Source organism: Falco punctatus (genome assembly GCF_963210335.1).
Source record: "Falco punctatus genome assembly, chromosome: 4".
NCBI lineage: Eukaryota > Metazoa > Chordata > Aves > Falconiformes > Falconidae > Falco > Falco punctatus.
Genome location: NC_137583.1, coordinates 8,208,224 through 8,223,834, shown reverse-complemented (window position 1 = coordinate 8,223,834; position 15,611 = coordinate 8,208,224). Strand labels below are relative to the sequence as shown.

The 15,611-nt window shown below is 63.3% G+C and overlaps 2 protein-coding genes across 5 annotated transcripts; both read right to left on the bottom strand.

The window, feature by feature from the left end:
• Positions 1–3,602: 3,602 nt before the first annotated feature.
• LOC308062039 (uncharacterized protein) lies at positions 3,603–7,484 on the bottom strand. 3 transcript variants are annotated; one of them, XM_080382895.1, is made up of 4 exons: positions 7,443–7,478; positions 7,038–7,175; positions 6,268–6,444; positions 3,603–5,811 (listed from the first exon to the last, which is right to left on the bottom strand). In XM_080382895.1, exons 1-4 carry the CDS (start codon positions 7,467–7,469, stop codon positions 5,638–5,640), a joined length of 516 nt encoding a protein of 171 aa, XP_080239021.1. In that variant the 5' UTR covers positions 7,470–7,478; the 3' UTR covers positions 3,603–5,637. The 3 variants fall into 3 exon arrangements, 1 of the variants encoding a protein (XP_080239021.1); XR_013927448.1 differs by having other exon boundaries at positions 3,603–4,092; positions 4,348–7,175; positions 7,443–7,484; XR_013927449.1 differs by having other exon boundaries at positions 3,603–4,733; positions 5,078–7,175; positions 7,443–7,484.
• A 72-nt stretch (positions 7,485–7,556) lies between these two features.
• On the bottom strand, positions 7,557–9,223 carry LOC308062843 (uncharacterized protein). Of its 2 annotated transcripts, XR_013927718.1 has the most exons (3): positions 8,562–9,223; positions 7,971–8,435; positions 7,557–7,882 (listed from the first exon to the last, which is right to left on the bottom strand). XR_013927718.1 is itself a non-coding variant. In XM_080384939.1 (2 exons), exons 1-2 carry the CDS (start codon positions 9,074–9,076, stop codon positions 8,261–8,263), a joined length of 690 nt encoding a protein of 229 aa, XP_080241065.1. In that variant the 5' UTR covers positions 9,077–9,223; the 3' UTR covers positions 7,557–8,260. The 2 variants fall into 2 exon arrangements, 1 of the variants encoding a protein (XP_080241065.1); XM_080384939.1 differs by having other exon boundaries at positions 7,557–8,435.
• Between the last annotated feature and the right edge of the window lie 6,388 nt (positions 9,224–15,611).

Here is a 15,611-nt window from a genome sequence, read left to right as displayed (position 1 = left end):
TGGTGTCCCCTGCGCGCCCCAGGGGTGAGGGTGCGATGCTGGAGGGCAGCACCAGGAGGGGGGCCCGGTGTGCCTGGGTGAAGGATGCACTGGTACCAGGGGCAGGGAGGGTCCCTGCCCCAGGGATGCTGTGGCAGGGCTGGGTCTTTGGCCGCTGCCCCATGGGAGCCTGGCTGCCATCCTGGCCGGGGGCTGCGAGTCTGGGGCAGGGCAGGGCAGGGTGAGCAGAGTGGGCAGCCCCCAGCCCACGATGCCCTCACACTCACGCGTATGCAGCAGCGGGAACTTGCAGAGATTTTGGGGCTTCAGCCGCGATCTGGGAGCTGGGGCAGCTCTGTCCTTTTCCTGCCAGGACTGCCTGGGGTGGCTGGCGGGTATCCCCGCCATCCTGCGGCAGGGAGAGAGGAAGGGGGTGAAGGGAAGCCTGCAGCACCCAGGGCTGCCCTGCCAGGGGCGGTGGGGCAGAAGTAGCTCTGTTCAGGGGGCTCTTTGCCACCAGCCTGCCCCAACACCTTCCTCCCAGACACTGTGGGGGCAGCACCGGGTGACACGGCATGTCACAAAGTGCCCCACTGTGACCCTTCCTGATGCCCCAGGGCCCCACTGACCGCTCCTTGCCCTAGGGGGTTGGGACTGACTCCCTCTTCCTCCTTCTCCCTCTATGGGGCTGGGGTTCATCTAGACTGGGGGCATGCCACTTGTCGTAGGGACCCCTCTGTCACCTCGCTCCTGGGGCCGCACCCGCTTGTGGCCAGGCTGAGCTGGGGCTCAGCCCCCACACCGTCAGGCACGCCGAGGCTCTTCTCTCTTCCACCTGGGGCTCGGGACAAGGCCTGCGCGGCTCCCCTTGCTCCAAGGCTGGTGGGCACACAGGGACGACAGACGCCCTCCCGTGCGCTCAGCCGCAGCCGCACAGACTGGCACTGCTGGGGTCACTCGGGTTACCCCGGGCACTGTTGCCATGGTGCAGGGCACTGTTCCATCATCCCTTGGCTGGAACCCGGGCGGGGGCGGGGGGAGTCCCCCTGCTCCTCACCCCAGCCCCACTGGGCCCAGCCCAGGCCTGCTGGGCCAACCTGGCGAGGCGAGCTTTAAAGCAAAGGATGCAGGGGGAGGGCTGCAGTGCGGCAATGCTCGTGCCATCACCTGCGACTGGGGCATAAGCCAGGCCAAGCAGAGCAGCGATATGTGTTCCTTAGCTGCCTCCCGAGATGAGTCCCAGAAGGCCAACCGCCTCCAGGCTGTGCATGGCGGCGGTGGATCCTCTTGCACCCCTCCCGGGAGACCTGTGTGCTCGGTCGCCTCTCTGCAATGCCCATACACCAGCACACGCGGCACAGGGGATCACCAGGAAGAATGAAAGATCTGTGTGCGGTCGCAGGGCCATGAGCTCATTGCAGTTACGGAGACATGGCGGGATAGCCTCCACGGCTGGGAGGCTGTCGTGGGTGGCTGTGTGCTTTTTAGAAAAGAGGCCAGCAGGGAGAGGTGGTGGAGTTGCTCTTTGTGTGAGGGAGCAACGGGAAGGTCGCGAGCTCTCCCTTGGGGTGGGTGCAGGACGAGTCCAGAGGTTACGGGTAAAGATGAAGGGGCCCGCCAACACGCGGGATGCCGTTGTAGGTGTTTGCTACGGGCCACCTGATGAGGGAGGGGAAGCCAATGAGGCCTTCTACAGACAATGGCAGGCAGCCTCATGATGCCAGGCCCTGGTTCTCACGGGGGACTTCAGCCTCCCTGACACCTGCTGGAAAGACAACCCAGCTAGGCTCACACAGTCCAGGAGGTTCCTGCAGAGCACCGACGGTAACTTTTTGACACAGGTGGTGGAGGAGCCAACGAGGCAAGCTGTGCTCTCAGACCCGTTCTTCGCAAGCAGGGGGCTGGTTGGGGATGTGAAAGTTGAAGGCAGCCTTGGCCGCAATGACCATGAGATGGCGGAGTTCAGGGTCCTGTGCTGAGGAAGCGAGCCGACAAGTAGGATTGCCGCCCTGGCCTACAGGAGAGCTAACGCTGTCTTCTTCAAGGACCTCCTTGGAGGAATGCCATGGTTGAGGGCTCCAGAAGGTACTTCCCAGTCCAAGAGAGACAAGGAACTACTGGAGAGGGGCCAGCAGAGGGCTACAAAGATGGTGAGGGGACTGGAGCATCTCCCTTAGGAGGACAGGCTGAGAGGGCTGGGCCTGTTCAGCCTGCAGGAGAGAAGACTCAGGGGGGATCTGTCGCATCCCAGCTATGAGGAGGGAGAGAGCGACTGAGACTCGCAAATGCCCTTGCTGTGGGTTGCGCTGAGGTAACACCCGAGGTCCGTACCTAAACATCAACTTTAATGGAACAAACACCCAGTAAACATTGACCCTTTCACAATTATATCCAACCAAGCTATGTGGCTTTAGGAGAAGCTGGGGTAGGCCTTGTATTACTTTAGGAGAAAAAGCTGAGGCGGCGGGGGCGGGACATGGGGCAAGACAGCTAGAGAGAGGGGGAGATCACCACTCCTGGATCCAGCGCCGCAGCTGCCAGCAGGGCTGTTGGACAAAGAGTCCCAGAGGCTTCTAGGTGTGCCTAGTTGGGAGCCCCAGTCCCTGGGCTCCTGGAGCCTTCTCTCGCCCCAGCTGCAGGAGTGGCTGAGGCCAGGCGGCCAGGGGAAGGGCCACCAGCCCCCGTGCCTGGCCAGGCGGCCAGGGGAAGGGCCACCAGCCCCCGTGCCTGTCACTGCCTCCGGCACCTTCCCTCAGGGTGCTGCCTGGGCACTGGGCACCACACCTGGGCCTCGGCCCGACGGGATCTTATCAACGGGACAAGGGGCAACGGGCACAAACGGCCACACAGGGAGCTCCTTCCCTTCCGAGCAGGAGGAGATGGGCTGTGCTGTGGGGGTGTCACGGCCTGGGGTGGGCTGCCCCGGGGCTGGGCAGTCTCTGGAGGCTCTCAAACCCCGCCTGGCCGTGACCCTGAGCGGCCGGCTCCTGGGGGAGCTGCTTTCGCAGGGCCTTGGGCTCGATGGCCTCCAGAGGTCCCTGCCAGCCCTGACCAGTCTGATTCTGCCGCTCTGTGCGGAGGCGCGGGGCCGGCCCGCGGCGCTGAGGGGCGGTGGGGCCGCAGGGGCAGCGGGGTCGGGAAGGCGGTGGCGTGGGCTCTGAGGGGCCGGTGTGCGGGACAGCCGGGAGCGGGCAGCCCGGCGGGCAGCGGGAGCGCCCTTCGGCCGGCCTCTGTGCCGCCACAGGCTCACCGCCCCGGCCATAGGTGGCCAAAGACTGTTGCCGTGCATGCCCGGGGCATCGTGGAGGGGCTGCTGGCTGCCCGCAGGTGGTCTCCCCTTTGGAGACTGGTCAAAGGCTTGGGCTTTGTTTGTTGGGCTTTGTTGATGGCTCCACAGAGGGCTTGGTTTTGCAGTGTGCCCCCTTACTGCTGCTCTGGTGACGTGCTGGGCAGCAGTGGCTGCAGGGCAGGTGGGGACAAGTGGCATGGGCAGGAGACAGAGCTGCCCATCCTGCTGGGGACATGGAGGGGCCTGTGCTGCTGGAGCCAGAGCATCGGCGGCTTGGTAGCCCCTGGGCTCGGCCACGTCAGCCCCAGGCAGTGCAGGCTGCTCAGACAGTGGGTGGCAGAAAAAGTCATTTATTGCGGCAGCGTGGCCCTGGAGAGGGGAAGGAAGGCATTGCTTTCAAGTTCTGCTTCGGCTCCACCTTGGGCTTCTCCCCTCTGCTTCACAGCCCAGTGGAGCAGCTGGCACTTTATGGCAAAGGCGAAGCATGAGGGCACGTCTTTGCCCTGGACCACTGGAAAGAGCAGTTGTCCTGCTGCTCTCCAGAGGACGCCAGCTCCTCTGGGGCTGAGGTGTCTTCTTCCCTGTTAGCCTTCAGGAAGAGAAGCCTGCAGAGCATCCTCGGGCTGGGGCTGCTGCTTCGTCTCTGCCTGAGCAGAGCCCTCACTGGGGGTCGAGTGCCACCTCCCCCATGTCCTTGGCAGCCATAAGCGCAGTAGTCGTAGGTTAAACCACCCCTTACAGCCTTCGTCGTCCAAGGATGAGGAATGTCTGAGTTGCCAGGGAGGAGACCAGGGGGCTGGTGTCTTTCATTGCGCCTTTAAGCACTGTGGGGACAAAGCAGCAGAGGTGAGGTGACAGCCCTGTGTCCCCTCCAGGCAGGGCACACTGCACCCTGTGATTGCCAGGGCCAGGAGGCAGCCAGGGGACAGGTGGCTCGGCTGGAAGCTGCTTCTCAGGAATAGCCCCCTGCAGAAACACCCCGTCCCCCCTAGGCACGCTGGGAGCAGATCCCCCCTTGCCCAGGTTGCGGGGGGGAGCTCCGTGCTAGCTCCTTCCTCCTCCCCACTGCCCTCGCTCACCATGTCGGATGTACTCCATGTGCTGCTGCTCACGCACGCCCCGCCCAACGAGCCCTGGAGCAACACAGTGTGTCAAGGATGCTGCTGCCGCTCAGAGACCCTTGCAGCCAGCCCACCTGGCTGCACGGTCCCCCCGGGAGGGCTGACCCCGGAGTGCAGCATCAGGGAGGGGATGGATGAGCCTCCTGCCAGCCCCACCTGTGCAGGCAGGGGCAGGAGGGGGTGAAGGGGTGCCCCATAGGTCCTGTGCTGGGACACAGGGACCCTGGGAGTCATGGCTCACCGATGAACCTGACAGCCTCCCATCGCAGGGGCTCCTGCGAGCTGTGCAGGTAATGCAGGCTCTGGTGCAGGTAGGCCATGGCCCTGCTCCTCTTCTTGGCCAGCTGGAGAGAGGAGAAGGGTGCAGGGTGGGCGCAGAGGTGCCCCCGCGTTTGGCCATCCCTCCACCCAGGGCCATCCCCCTTCCCCCCAGCAGGACATCCCCAGCTCCCCACTGTGTGGCACCGGGGTTCAGAGGGAGCATCAGGCTCCCAGGGATGCAGGGGTGCCACCCTAGTGGCAGGGTCCCCTTGGGGACCCCAGGGGCAAAGACAATGCGGAGCAGAGCCTGCTCCAGGAGGGTGTGTGCAGCCAAGGGGGCACAGCCCTCCATCCCCCCTCCCTCCCCGCAGGGCACAGGGCAGGGCTTGCCCGGGGAAGATCCCAGGGGTGTTGGGGCTCTGCTTACCAGGCACTCGCTGATCTTCCATGCCTGCCCGGTCTCAGCCATGTGCGCCAGCTGCCTCCACTTCAGGAACAGGCCAGCACTGTGGAGGGCTTCCTGGGAGGCCTGGTGAGCAACAGAGATGCCACCACCACCATCGAGGGCACAGGACCCTGTGTCCTCCCTCTTGGCGGGGCTCAGAACCTCTTCTATCCCATGCCAGGAAGACACTCCAGCTGGGAATTGGTGCTGTCACCATGTTCAGCACCCCGGGGAAGAGAAGGACAATCACCCTCTCTGACTGGAAGGCCGTCAGGGCTTCAGTGCTTTGGCCCTGGTGGCCCCAGGCTGTTGTGGAGCTGTAGCTCAGTCTCTGGGGCTGCAGGACCCATGGCAGGGGCTGTGCGGAGGGAGCTGGGTGGGAAAGGGACCCACCTCCCCGTCCATCTGGGCAGCAGCAGGAGAAGGGCAGCAGTGGGCAGGGAGGGGGTCTCTGCCTGGCCCTAGGGACTCAGCAAGCTAGACCTCCCAGTGGCACACATTTGAAGGGTCCAGTGTCAGCATTGCCGGGCCCAAAGGACCGGTCAGGCTAAGAATCCCACCTTGGCCACACTTTTGTTCTGATCGTGCAGGTGCAAGAGCAGTGGCAGCAGGCTGCTCCACACCTTCTTCTTCATCTTCTTCTTTTCAGCGCCCACCACGAGCCACATCAAGCTTTGGAAGAGGTGGATGGATTGCTCCCGCACAGTGTCCAAATGCTGGGGAAGGAGGGGAGGAGGACCTCAGCCCCAAGCGCAAGCCCATGGCAAGCGAGGGGCTGACGTGGAGGTGAACTTCCCCCAGATGGCTGCAGGCAGCCCTGCTCCATAAGGGAGTGCATGAGCCGTGGCATGCAGAATGTCTGTGCAGAGGGGCTGGGGGCCGGAGAGGGAGACCCTGTGGAGGACTGGGGGATGCTGCCAGGGCAGGGTGCACATTGGTGTTGCTCAGCACACCGGCTGCTGTCCTGCCACCCCCGTCCGCCCTGCGGCAAGCAGGCCGAGCCAGGGTGAGTCCACGCTGGGGGTTTGGGGTGCAGCACGGAGTCACCGAGGGCAGCGACAGTGGCTGGGGGCTGCAGGGCAAAGCATCCTCCTGCAGAGCATGGGGGCTGCGGTGGGAGACGCGAACGAGGTGCTCAATGAGGGGAGCATGGGGCTCTCCGCCAGCCTTACGTTGTCAAAGAGTGGCTGGAGCTTGTCAGCCAGCGCCGGGGCAATGAGGCTGGGCAACTTCCCCGCCGGAAGCTGGAGCATGTTGTCAAGCACGGAGAGGGCCACGGCGCTGCCGTCACTGTCATCAGCCTGCAGCCGCTCCATGACGTACGGCAGCAGGACAAGGGTTTTCCATACCTGTGTGAGACACGCCACCTCATTTTTGTGAAGCGGCAAGCGACCGCAGGGCTGAAAACCCTCCCCGTGAGCACTGGCCTCCCCGCTGGCTTCTCAGCAGGCAGCATGGGTTACGAGGGCAAGCGCCTGGCAGACAGGGCTCCCTGGCACGGCCATGGGAAGAGCAGGGTGCGCAGGGGGAGGACAGACAGCTCTGGCTCCTTGCCAGACCCTCGGCTGCCCCCTTTTGCAACAGACCCCCTGAGCAGCCTGGTGGGTGACCAGCGCTGCTTGGAAAGCTGCGCGAGCTGCCAGCAGGCCCTGCGTTTCATCGCGGGGCTCATCACCCCACGGCCACGCTCTGCAGACCCCACACTCGGGCTGGTGGCTCTGCTGCCATCATCCCTGCTGGGACGTGCTGGCAGTGGGACCCTGTTCCCCTCGGCACTGCTGCCTCTCCCCTTGCCATGGGGCAGTGGGCCAGGGACGCGGGAGAGCTGGCTGCAGCTGGCTCAGCTCCCCATGCCCACAAAAGCCCAAGCCACCACGTTACCTACCACCCACAGCTCTGCCATGGGCTGTTGTCCTGGCTGCCCCAGCTGCCCCCTACTCACTGTGTCAGGCCTCTCGGTGAGCCTGAGGATGGCCCTGAGCACCAGGGTGGGCATCCCCAGGCACTGGCTCTGCAGATACGTGGGGAAGATTGCCAGGGCACAGTCCAGCTCTTCACTGAGGCCAATGCAGCCCACCATCTGAAACACACGCAACAGGAGCTGGAGAGGTGCAGCGCTGGCTCCAGCCATCAGCTCAGGCAGGGCAAGGACACCGGGGCAAGGCCAAGCCTGAATGGAGGCAGCAGGGACTGCGGAGAGCCCCTGTGCCCCACACCGCACTGGTTGCTCGCCTGGCTCCTCCATGGTACCAGCCAGAGCCCACCTGCTTCCCCAGCTCCCGCTGCAGCAGCGGGCATGGGAGAACTGAGCATCGGAGGGAGCTTGGAGCAGTGCCATCAGGCTCACCTCAACAAAGAAGACCATGGCGACCATCTCCCAGGAGGGGTTTGCCACACAGAGGAGCTCTGCCAGATGGCAGAAGATGGTGGAGCGCAGGGATCTTGGGGTGTTCCTCATCTCCCTGGAAGGGGGAAGGAAGCACTGTCAGGCCTGAGCCAGGCGGGCACATCTCTGGGGGTCGCACCAGTCTGGTCATCACTGGACTGCAGCACTTTCTGCAAGCAGTGGGGACCCCCTGCCATCAGCCCCAAGGGAGGGGGTGGTGTGGGGTGCACAGTCCCCCAGGAGTGTGGAGAAGGGGCTCTCACCTGGCCACGATGCGCACTCCCAGGAGGTGGGTCTGGGCACTGAGCAGCATGTCCCAGCCACCCTGCGCCTCGATGGCCAGCATGTGGCTCTCAAGGCCCATCCTGCAGAGCAGCACCGTCATGGCCCGCACCACAGACCTGCACGAGGAGAAATGCTCAGCTCCCACCGGGGCCCCTGGCTTGGCTCCAGGTGGCTGGCAGGGACGAGCGGACAGGGATGGCGCACCTGATAGGAGCAATCAGACCCTGTTGGTGGCCCTTCCAGAAGATTTGCACCTCCTTTGGCGTCAGCTCTGTGGTGAATGACACTTGGAAAAGCAGTGCCAGGAAAAGCCGGGGGAAAATGTCTTCCACGTCCCGTGGGCAGCTGGACTGCAGGAGGATCTTGCTTATGGTGCTGGCTGCCTGCAGAAGACACCAGACACGGACATCTCGCTGACCCCTGGGGAGGCCAAGGCTTGGGGCGGGCATGGAAGGGAAGGGGTGGCCCCAGACAGCTGAGAGCAGCCCCGGAGGTCAGTGAGGCCTCATCCAGCAACTCACAGCCAGGGAGAGGATGCGCGGGTTGTCCTTGGTAGAGGCGGAGGTCTTGTGCAGCGACTGGTTCATCATGACGTTGATGAGCTCCTGCAGCACTTTCTGGGCAGCCTGGGGCTCAAAGAGCATCACCGTCCACATGGTCATGGCGGCACTGTGGAGAACCAGGGCTCTGTCAGTGGGGACACCCAGGAGTAAGGCCGGCCTGAAGTCCCTTGGGAGGGTGTTGGGGCCCCTCTGCCAGGGTGAGAGCAGCCCTAAAGTCTGGTGAGCCCCGTACTAGGTGCATGTTGGGGAGCAGTGCAGCAGGCCGGCCACCACCTCGCTGGGGTGTTTGTCTGCCAGCACGCGCAGGGCCCTGTCCAGGCTGTTGACGGCTACCAGCATCCTGATGGAGGGCAGGTTTGTGTAGATGGCGCGCACGATCTTCAAGACCTGGAGAGGAGACACAGGAGGGAGTGGGGATGTCAGTAGGGTGAGCGCGGCTGTTTCCCCAGCTCCCTCTGGGAGCTGCTTCTGTTCCCGTTGTGGTATGCCAGCTGGAGATGGTGTCAGCGCTGGCCAGGTGCAGAGCCGGGGGAGGAACGGTGCCCCGGGGGGCTGGAGCATCAGCTGTGCCACCCCTGGGCGACTCACCTGCCCCGGCTGGAAGGCAGGGCCCACCACAAGGATGCCCACTATGTGGGCAGCCACGCGGATGCTGTAGGTGCTTGGGTCTCTCATGTTGTTGATGGCTAGGAGGATGATGTCTGCCCGGTCAGAGGGACGGAGGTATTCCGTGAACTTCTGCGGCATGAAGGAGAGGAAGGGAGATTTGTCACCTAGAGCATCCCCCAGAGCATCTTGGCTGTGCAGGGAGTGGGACGCAGAGCCAGGCTGCACTGGGCAGATGGACGGTGGGGGTCAGGGTGCCATGGGGAACCAGAGCTCACTGGAGGCCTTTGCCTCGCTCCTGCTCGGGATCGGCGCAAGCCCCCGCTATCGCCATGCATCAGGTGTCCCTTCGCTCATGCTGATCCCGCCAGCCAGGAGCTGAAGGCCCTTCTTACCAGGAAGATTTCTCTGGTGCTGCTGGTTTGCAAAAGCTGCTGGGGCTGCCTCGCTTGCCAGACCTCCTGGTGCTCCAGCTGCCCTCTGTCATGCGGCCAGGGCTGCCTGCCTGGGGAGGAGAAAAAACGGGGTGCTGAGAGAGAGGGTGCAGAGCTGGAGGTGCAGTCTGAGTGCTGGGCAGAAAAGTCACTGGCAAAGGACTGGGACGCCCTGACAGGTCTGGGGAGCAGATACGCAGGGAGGGTCCGGGGCTGTTGTGAGCAGGGCTGAGAGGAAATGGCTCTTCGGACTGCAGGCAGGCAGGCAGGTTGTATGCGGCTTTCTCTGGCCAAGGAGGGTGGCCACTGGCTGCCCATGCTGGGGGGGACCAAGCCCGACACGGCCTCTCTTACTTCTCTGCTTCAGGATGAAGGTGTGCAGGTGATGGAGAGCTTCTGCAGCCTTGTGGCGGGTCCTCTCACGCTTGCAGGTGCAGCAGAGAATGAGGTGCCCCACCAGCAGCCCCAGTATCGCAAACTGATGACTCTTGGAGCACTGGTGTCTGAGGACTATAGTTTGTGCAAAGCAGGAGCAGACCTGGGGGAAGAGAGGCAGTGCAGGCACAAGGTGAGGCCGGTCACAAGGTGAGCCCCAGCTGCTCCCAGAGCAGCCGGGCACCAGGCCGGAGCAGGGAAGCCAAGTTCCTGCCTGTGCCTGCGGCAGCCCTGCCCTGCCCTGCCCTGGGAGAGAGCGTGGACAGGGCAGGGACAGGGCAAAGACTCCTGCTCCCAGCCTCCTGCTGACTGGGTGCCCAACTTCCCCAGGAGGTGCCAGGGCTCCGGGCTGCAGGGACAGGGCAGTGGGACTGCCCAGACCAGGAGCTCGGTACCTGTGGCATGGAGCAGGTGGTGAACTCGATCAGACTGGCAATCTGCGCCACGGCCCTCTCCTGCACTGCTTCCCTCTGGGACCTGGTGAAGGGCAGCAGGACCTGGGAGGAGAAAAGCTGCTGGTGTGCCAGGGAGGTGGCATGGCGCAGCACGGCACAGGCAGGCTTGCTCCGGGGCAATGCCTGGCATGGAGCATGTGTCCTTCTTGCCTCTCGCAGCAACGTGCTGCGGCCAGGCAGGTCGCCGCATCCTGCTCCTGCTGCTGCCTCTGCTGCCTTCCACTCCTCCCCCCTCAAACAACGTCCCTGCACCCCCCACCCAGGGACCCCAAGGCTTTGTGGTGACCAGCTCCCTGGGGAACGGTGGTGGGGGCTCTGGGATATGTGCCGTGGTAAAGCTGGAGGGGGAAAGCCCCAGGGCTGGGCTCCCCTTGCCAAGCCAGACAGGCAGGTCTGTCTGGGCGGGAGTGTTGGGCAGGATGGGCAGCAAGCACGGCTGCAGAGGTGGGGTGAGCTGTGGCAGGAGAAGAAGGGGCTCTGGCAGCAGCCAGGGGGCAAGGGGCTAGTGGGAGGGGCATGGCGGGGAAGGAGGGACATTGCCTGCCCCATTCCTTGCACCAGGCGCTGGGAGGGCCACCGCTCGAGCCGGGGGTCACTGCCCATAGGGACCCTGTGCCAAGGCCAGACCTGCAAGATGTTCTGCAGCTCCAGGATGCCAAGCGTGCCAGCACTGCATACCAGCACCTTCAGCATGCTGTCCATCACGGCCATGGTCTGCGAGGGAGACAGAGTCTTGGGGGCAGCCCTGGAAGCCAGGGGGGGACGGCCATGGCCCTGCGGTGCCCAGGAAGGGACCCTGGGGCAGGGGATCTCCCCGTGGTTCACCCTGTGGCATACCTTGGAGTAGAGGGAAGCCTCGGGGTCCTGGGTGTCCTCCTGTGGGTGCTGGTAGAAGATGCTGCGGAAGCAGGCTTGGAGGAGGCTGCTTGTCTTCTCCTCCAGAAGCAGTCCCACTCTGCTGCAGGGACAAAGGGGTGCTCTTGGGGCCCAGCAAGGGAGAGGCAGACTCTGGGGCTGGAGACCTGGCTCGGCTCCCACGCCGCAGGGATCATGTCAACCCCCACGCTACTGACACTCAAGTTGAGGGGGAAAACCCTGTACCGCCCCCTGCCCCTCCCTCTCAGACCCAGCACGGGGGATGCCCCCCATATGGGACGAGTGCTGTCGGGGCCACCTGGCACCGAGGAGGCCAAGCTGGGGGCCGGGGCAGGTACCTCATGGAGGTGATGGCCAACATGGCTTGCTGCCACACCGTGGTGCCCAGGTCATCAGTGGGCTCCTCTTGCAGCAGCACCTGGGGAGCACAGCAGGGTGAGTCACGTCAGGATGGGGCAGTCTCCTTCAGCCAGCAAGAGCCTGCGGGGCTGGCAGAGCCCCGGCTGCCCCCATCCTGGCACCCCCTCCCAACCCAGCACTCAGTGGTCCCAGGCCCCGTGGTGGCAAGTTCTGTGCCCATCACGGAGCCACAGGCTGGCCAAGGGACCTGCAAACATCATTGGGTCCAACCCCCAGCTCCAGTCGGGCCACGCGAGTGGTTTTAGAACATCTCCAAGGAGAGAAACCTGGAGCAGCGCTCCTTCACACCCCCCTACCCGGCCAAGCCCTCTCCTGCCCCCAGGGCTGTGCCACTGCCCACTGCCCCCGGACCTGCCTCTTGAGGCCTGACTGCTTGTCCCCTCACCTGGATGGTGTCCACCACCTCCCACTGAAAGTCGTAAAGCTCGTCCCACACGCTGGAATCCATGCTGGCGGTGCCGCAGGCGGTGCAGATGGCGGCCAGAAACTTCAGTTTCTGGTCTGCTTGCTGCCAGCCGAGGAGGGGACAGAGGGACAGACAGCGCTGATGTCTAGCTATGCATTCAATCCCCATTATCACATTGTAGTCACCATGAAGTGATTCACTTCTGCTCGTGAAGTTAGGGTCGCCGTACGTCTGTAACTTTGTCCTAATGACAAGTGCCCCTGAAGGAGAACTCCAAGCCTGATAAGGGGAACACCTCACCCCAGGAGGTGCCAACAGCCCGTTACTTGCAACAAAGGCAAGAAGCCAGCGGAACGAGACTGAAACTAGGGGCAAGGTAAAGGCAGCGGGGGGAGAGCGCAACCACCGACTCCAGTCAGGACTAAAGGACTCACCCTCACCCCTCCCTCAGACATGCAGTAAATGAAAAACACACTGTAACTTGAAATCAAAGCGAGAGATCTATAGACCAACGGAAAGCTACCGCGCGTACTAATTACCAATAGCATCTTTTAGGTAGAGTTTGGAAAATACGTATGTATAACTAGACTGCATAAATGTTAATCTTGTTCTTCTGAGCTTTGCGCTTGCTTCGTGGAGCATCATCAGCTAAGCCCCAGCTTTGCGCGAATCCGTAATAAAGAAATGCCTGGACTCCGTGCGTCGGATGGCTCTTGCCCAACGGGCGAAGGCGTACACTTTTTGGATAACAGTGTCAGTGGGGAGAGACAGCTGGGAGGGGGCATAGCCCCCGGCACCTTGTGAGCAGGGCATGTGGGCAGAAAGACTGGCCGGGAGGTAGGGGCACAGCCTCGTAGAAGTGGCCACGCATACCTTTGGTCTGATCCTGAGGAAGCCTTGGATGATGTCCAGGGTATTCTCTTCCTCCGTGGGTGCAGCCAAGTCAGAGTGGCAGGAATCTGGCGGACACAGAGCAGGCAGGGCTGGGGTCAGGCCGTGGGCAAAGCGCGAGCCCTCTGCCCAGCTCCTGGGGATGTCCCCAGCCCCAGCTCAAGGCTGGGACACTGGTGTCCCCTGCGCGCCCCAGGGGTGAGGGTGCGATGCTGGAGGGCAGCACCAGGAGGGGGGCCCGGTGTGCCTGGGTGAAGGATGCACTGGTACCAGGGGCAGGGAGGGTCCCTGCCCCAGGGATGCTGTGGCAGGGCTGGGTCTTTGGCCGCTGCCCCATGGGAGCCTGGCTGTCAGCCTGGCCGGGGGCTGCGAGTCTGGGGCAGGGCAGGGCAGGGTGAGCAGAGTGGGCAGCCCCCAGCCCACGATGCCCTCACACTCACGCGTATGCAGCAGCGGGAACTTGCAGAGATTTTGGGGCTTCAGCCGCGATCTGGGAGCTGGGGCAGCTCTGTCCTTTTCCTGCCAGGACTGCCTGGTGTGGCTGGCGGGTATCCCCGCCATCCTGCGGCAGGGAGAGAGGAAGGGGGTGAAGGGAAGCCTGCAGCACCTGGGGCTGCCCTGCCAGGGGCGGTGGGGCAGAAGTAGCTCTGTTCAGGGGGCTCTTTGCCACCAGCCTGCCCCGACACCTTCCTCCCAGACACTGTGGGGGCAGCACCGGGTGACACGGCATGTCACAAAGTGCCCCACTGTGACCCTTCCTGATGCCCCAGGGCCCCACTGACCGCTCCTTGCCCTAGGGGGTTGGGACTGACTCCCTCTTCCTCCTTCTCCCTCTATGGGGCTGGGGTTCATCTAGACTGGGGGCATGCCACTTGTCGTAGGGACCCCTCTGTCACCTCGCTCCTGGGGCCGCACCCGCTTGTGGCCAGGCTGAGCTGGGGCTCAGCCCCCACACCGTCAGGCACGCCGAGGCTCTTCTCTCTTCCACCTGGGGCTCGGGACAAGGCCTGCGCGGCTCCCCTTGCTCCAAGGCTGGTGGGCACACAGGGACGACAGACGCCCTCCCGTGCGCTCAGCCGCAGCCGCACAGACTGGCACTGCTGGGGTCACTCGGGTTACCCCGGGCACTGTTGCCATGGTGCAGGGCACTGTTCCATCATCCCTTGGCTGGAACCCGGGCGGGGGCGGGGGGAGTCCTCCTGCTCCTCACCCCAGCCCCACTGGGCCCAGCCCAGGCCTGCTGGGCCAACCTGGCGAGGCGAGCTTTAAAGCGAAGGATGCAGGGGGAGGGCTGCAGTGCGGCAATGCTCGTGCCATCACCTGCGACTGGGGCATAAGCCAGGCCAAGCAGAGCAGCGATATGTGTTCCTTAGCTGCCTCCCGAGATGAGTCCCAGAAGGCCAACCGCCTCCAGGCTGTGCATGGCGGCGGTGGATCCTCTTGCACCCCTCCCGGGAGACCTGTGTGCTCGGTCGCCTCTCTGCAATGCCCATACACCAGCACCCGCGGCACAGGGGATCACCAGGAAGAATGAAAGATCTGTGTGCGGTCGCAGGGCCATGAGCTCATTGCAGTTACGGAGACATGGCGGGATAGCCTCCACGGCTGGGAGGCTGTCGTGGGTGGCTGTGTGCTTTTTAGAAAAGAGGCCAGCAGGGAGAGGTGGTGGAGTTGCTCTTTGTGTGAGGGAGCAACGGGAAGGTCGCGAGCTCTCCCTTGGGGTGGGTGCAGGACGAGTCCAGAGGTTACGGGTAAAGATGAAGGGGCCCGCCAACACGCGGGATGCCGTTGTAGGTGTTTGCTACGGGCCACCTGATGAGGGAGGGGAAGCCAATGAGGCCTTCTACAGACAATGGCAGGCAGCCTCACGATGCCAGGCCCTGGTTCTCACGGGGGACTTCAGCCTCCCTGACACCTGCTGGAAAGACAACCCAGCTAGGCTCACACAGTCCAGGAGGTTCCTGCAGAGCACCGACGGTAACTTTTTGACACAGGTGGTGGAGGAGCCAACGAGGCAAGCTGTGCTCTCAGACCCGTTCTTCGCAAGCAGGGGGCTGGTTGGGGATGTGAAAGTTGAAGGCAGCCTTGGCCGCAATGACCATGAGATGGCGGAGTTCAGGGTCCTGTGCTGAGGAAGCGAGCCGACAAGTAGGATTGCCGCCCTGGCCTACAGGAGAGCTAACGCTGTCTTCTTCAAGGACCTCCTTGGAGGAATGCCATGGTTGAGGGCTCCAGAAGGTACTTCCCAGTCCAAGAGAGACAAGGAACTACTGGAGAGGGGCCAGCAGAGGGCTACAAAGATGGTGAGGGGACTGGAGCATCTCCCTTAGGAGGACAGGCTGAGAGGGCTGGGCCTGTTCAGCCTGCAGGAGAGAAGACTCAGGGGGGATCTGTCGCATCCCAGCTATGAGGAGGGAGAGAGCGACTGAGACTCGCAAATGCCCTTGCTGTGGGTTGCGCTGAGGTAACACCTGAGGTCCGTACCTAAACATCAACTTTAATGGAACAAACACCCAGTAAACATTGACCCTTTCACAATTATATCCAACCAAGCTATGTGGCTTTAGGAGAAGCTGGGGTAGGCCTTGTATTACTTTAGGAGAAAAAGCTGAGGCGGCGGGGGCGGGACATGGGGCAAGACAGCTAGAGAGAGGGGGAGATCACCACTCCTGGATCCAGCGCCGCAGCTGCCAGCAGGGCTGTTGGACAAAGAGTCCCAGAGGCTTCTAGGTGTGCCTAGTTGGGAGCCCCAGTCCCTG

Excerpts from the sequence above, each read along its gene's own strand:
- LOC308062039 (XM_080382895.1), bottom strand. The coding sequence starts at position 7,469 with ATGGTCGCCATGGTCTTCTTTGTTGAG. Across the intron at positions 7,176-7,442 it reads CCATGGTCTTCTTTGTTGAG|ATGGTGGGCTGCATTGGCCT; the intron begins GTGAGCCTGATG and ends CGTGTGTTTCAG. Across the intron at positions 6,445-7,037 it reads TCACCGAGAGGCCTGACACA|GTATGGAAAACCCTTGTCCT; the intron begins GTGAGTAGGGGG and ends TGTCTCACACAG.
- LOC308062843 (XM_080384939.1), bottom strand. The coding sequence starts at position 9,076 with ATGCCGCAGAAGTTCACGGAATACCTCCGTCCCTCTGACCGGGCAGAC. Across the intron at positions 8,436-8,561 it reads TGCTCCCCAACATGCACCTA|TGCCGCCATGACCATGTGGA; the intron begins GTACGGGGCTCA and ends GGTTCTCCACAG.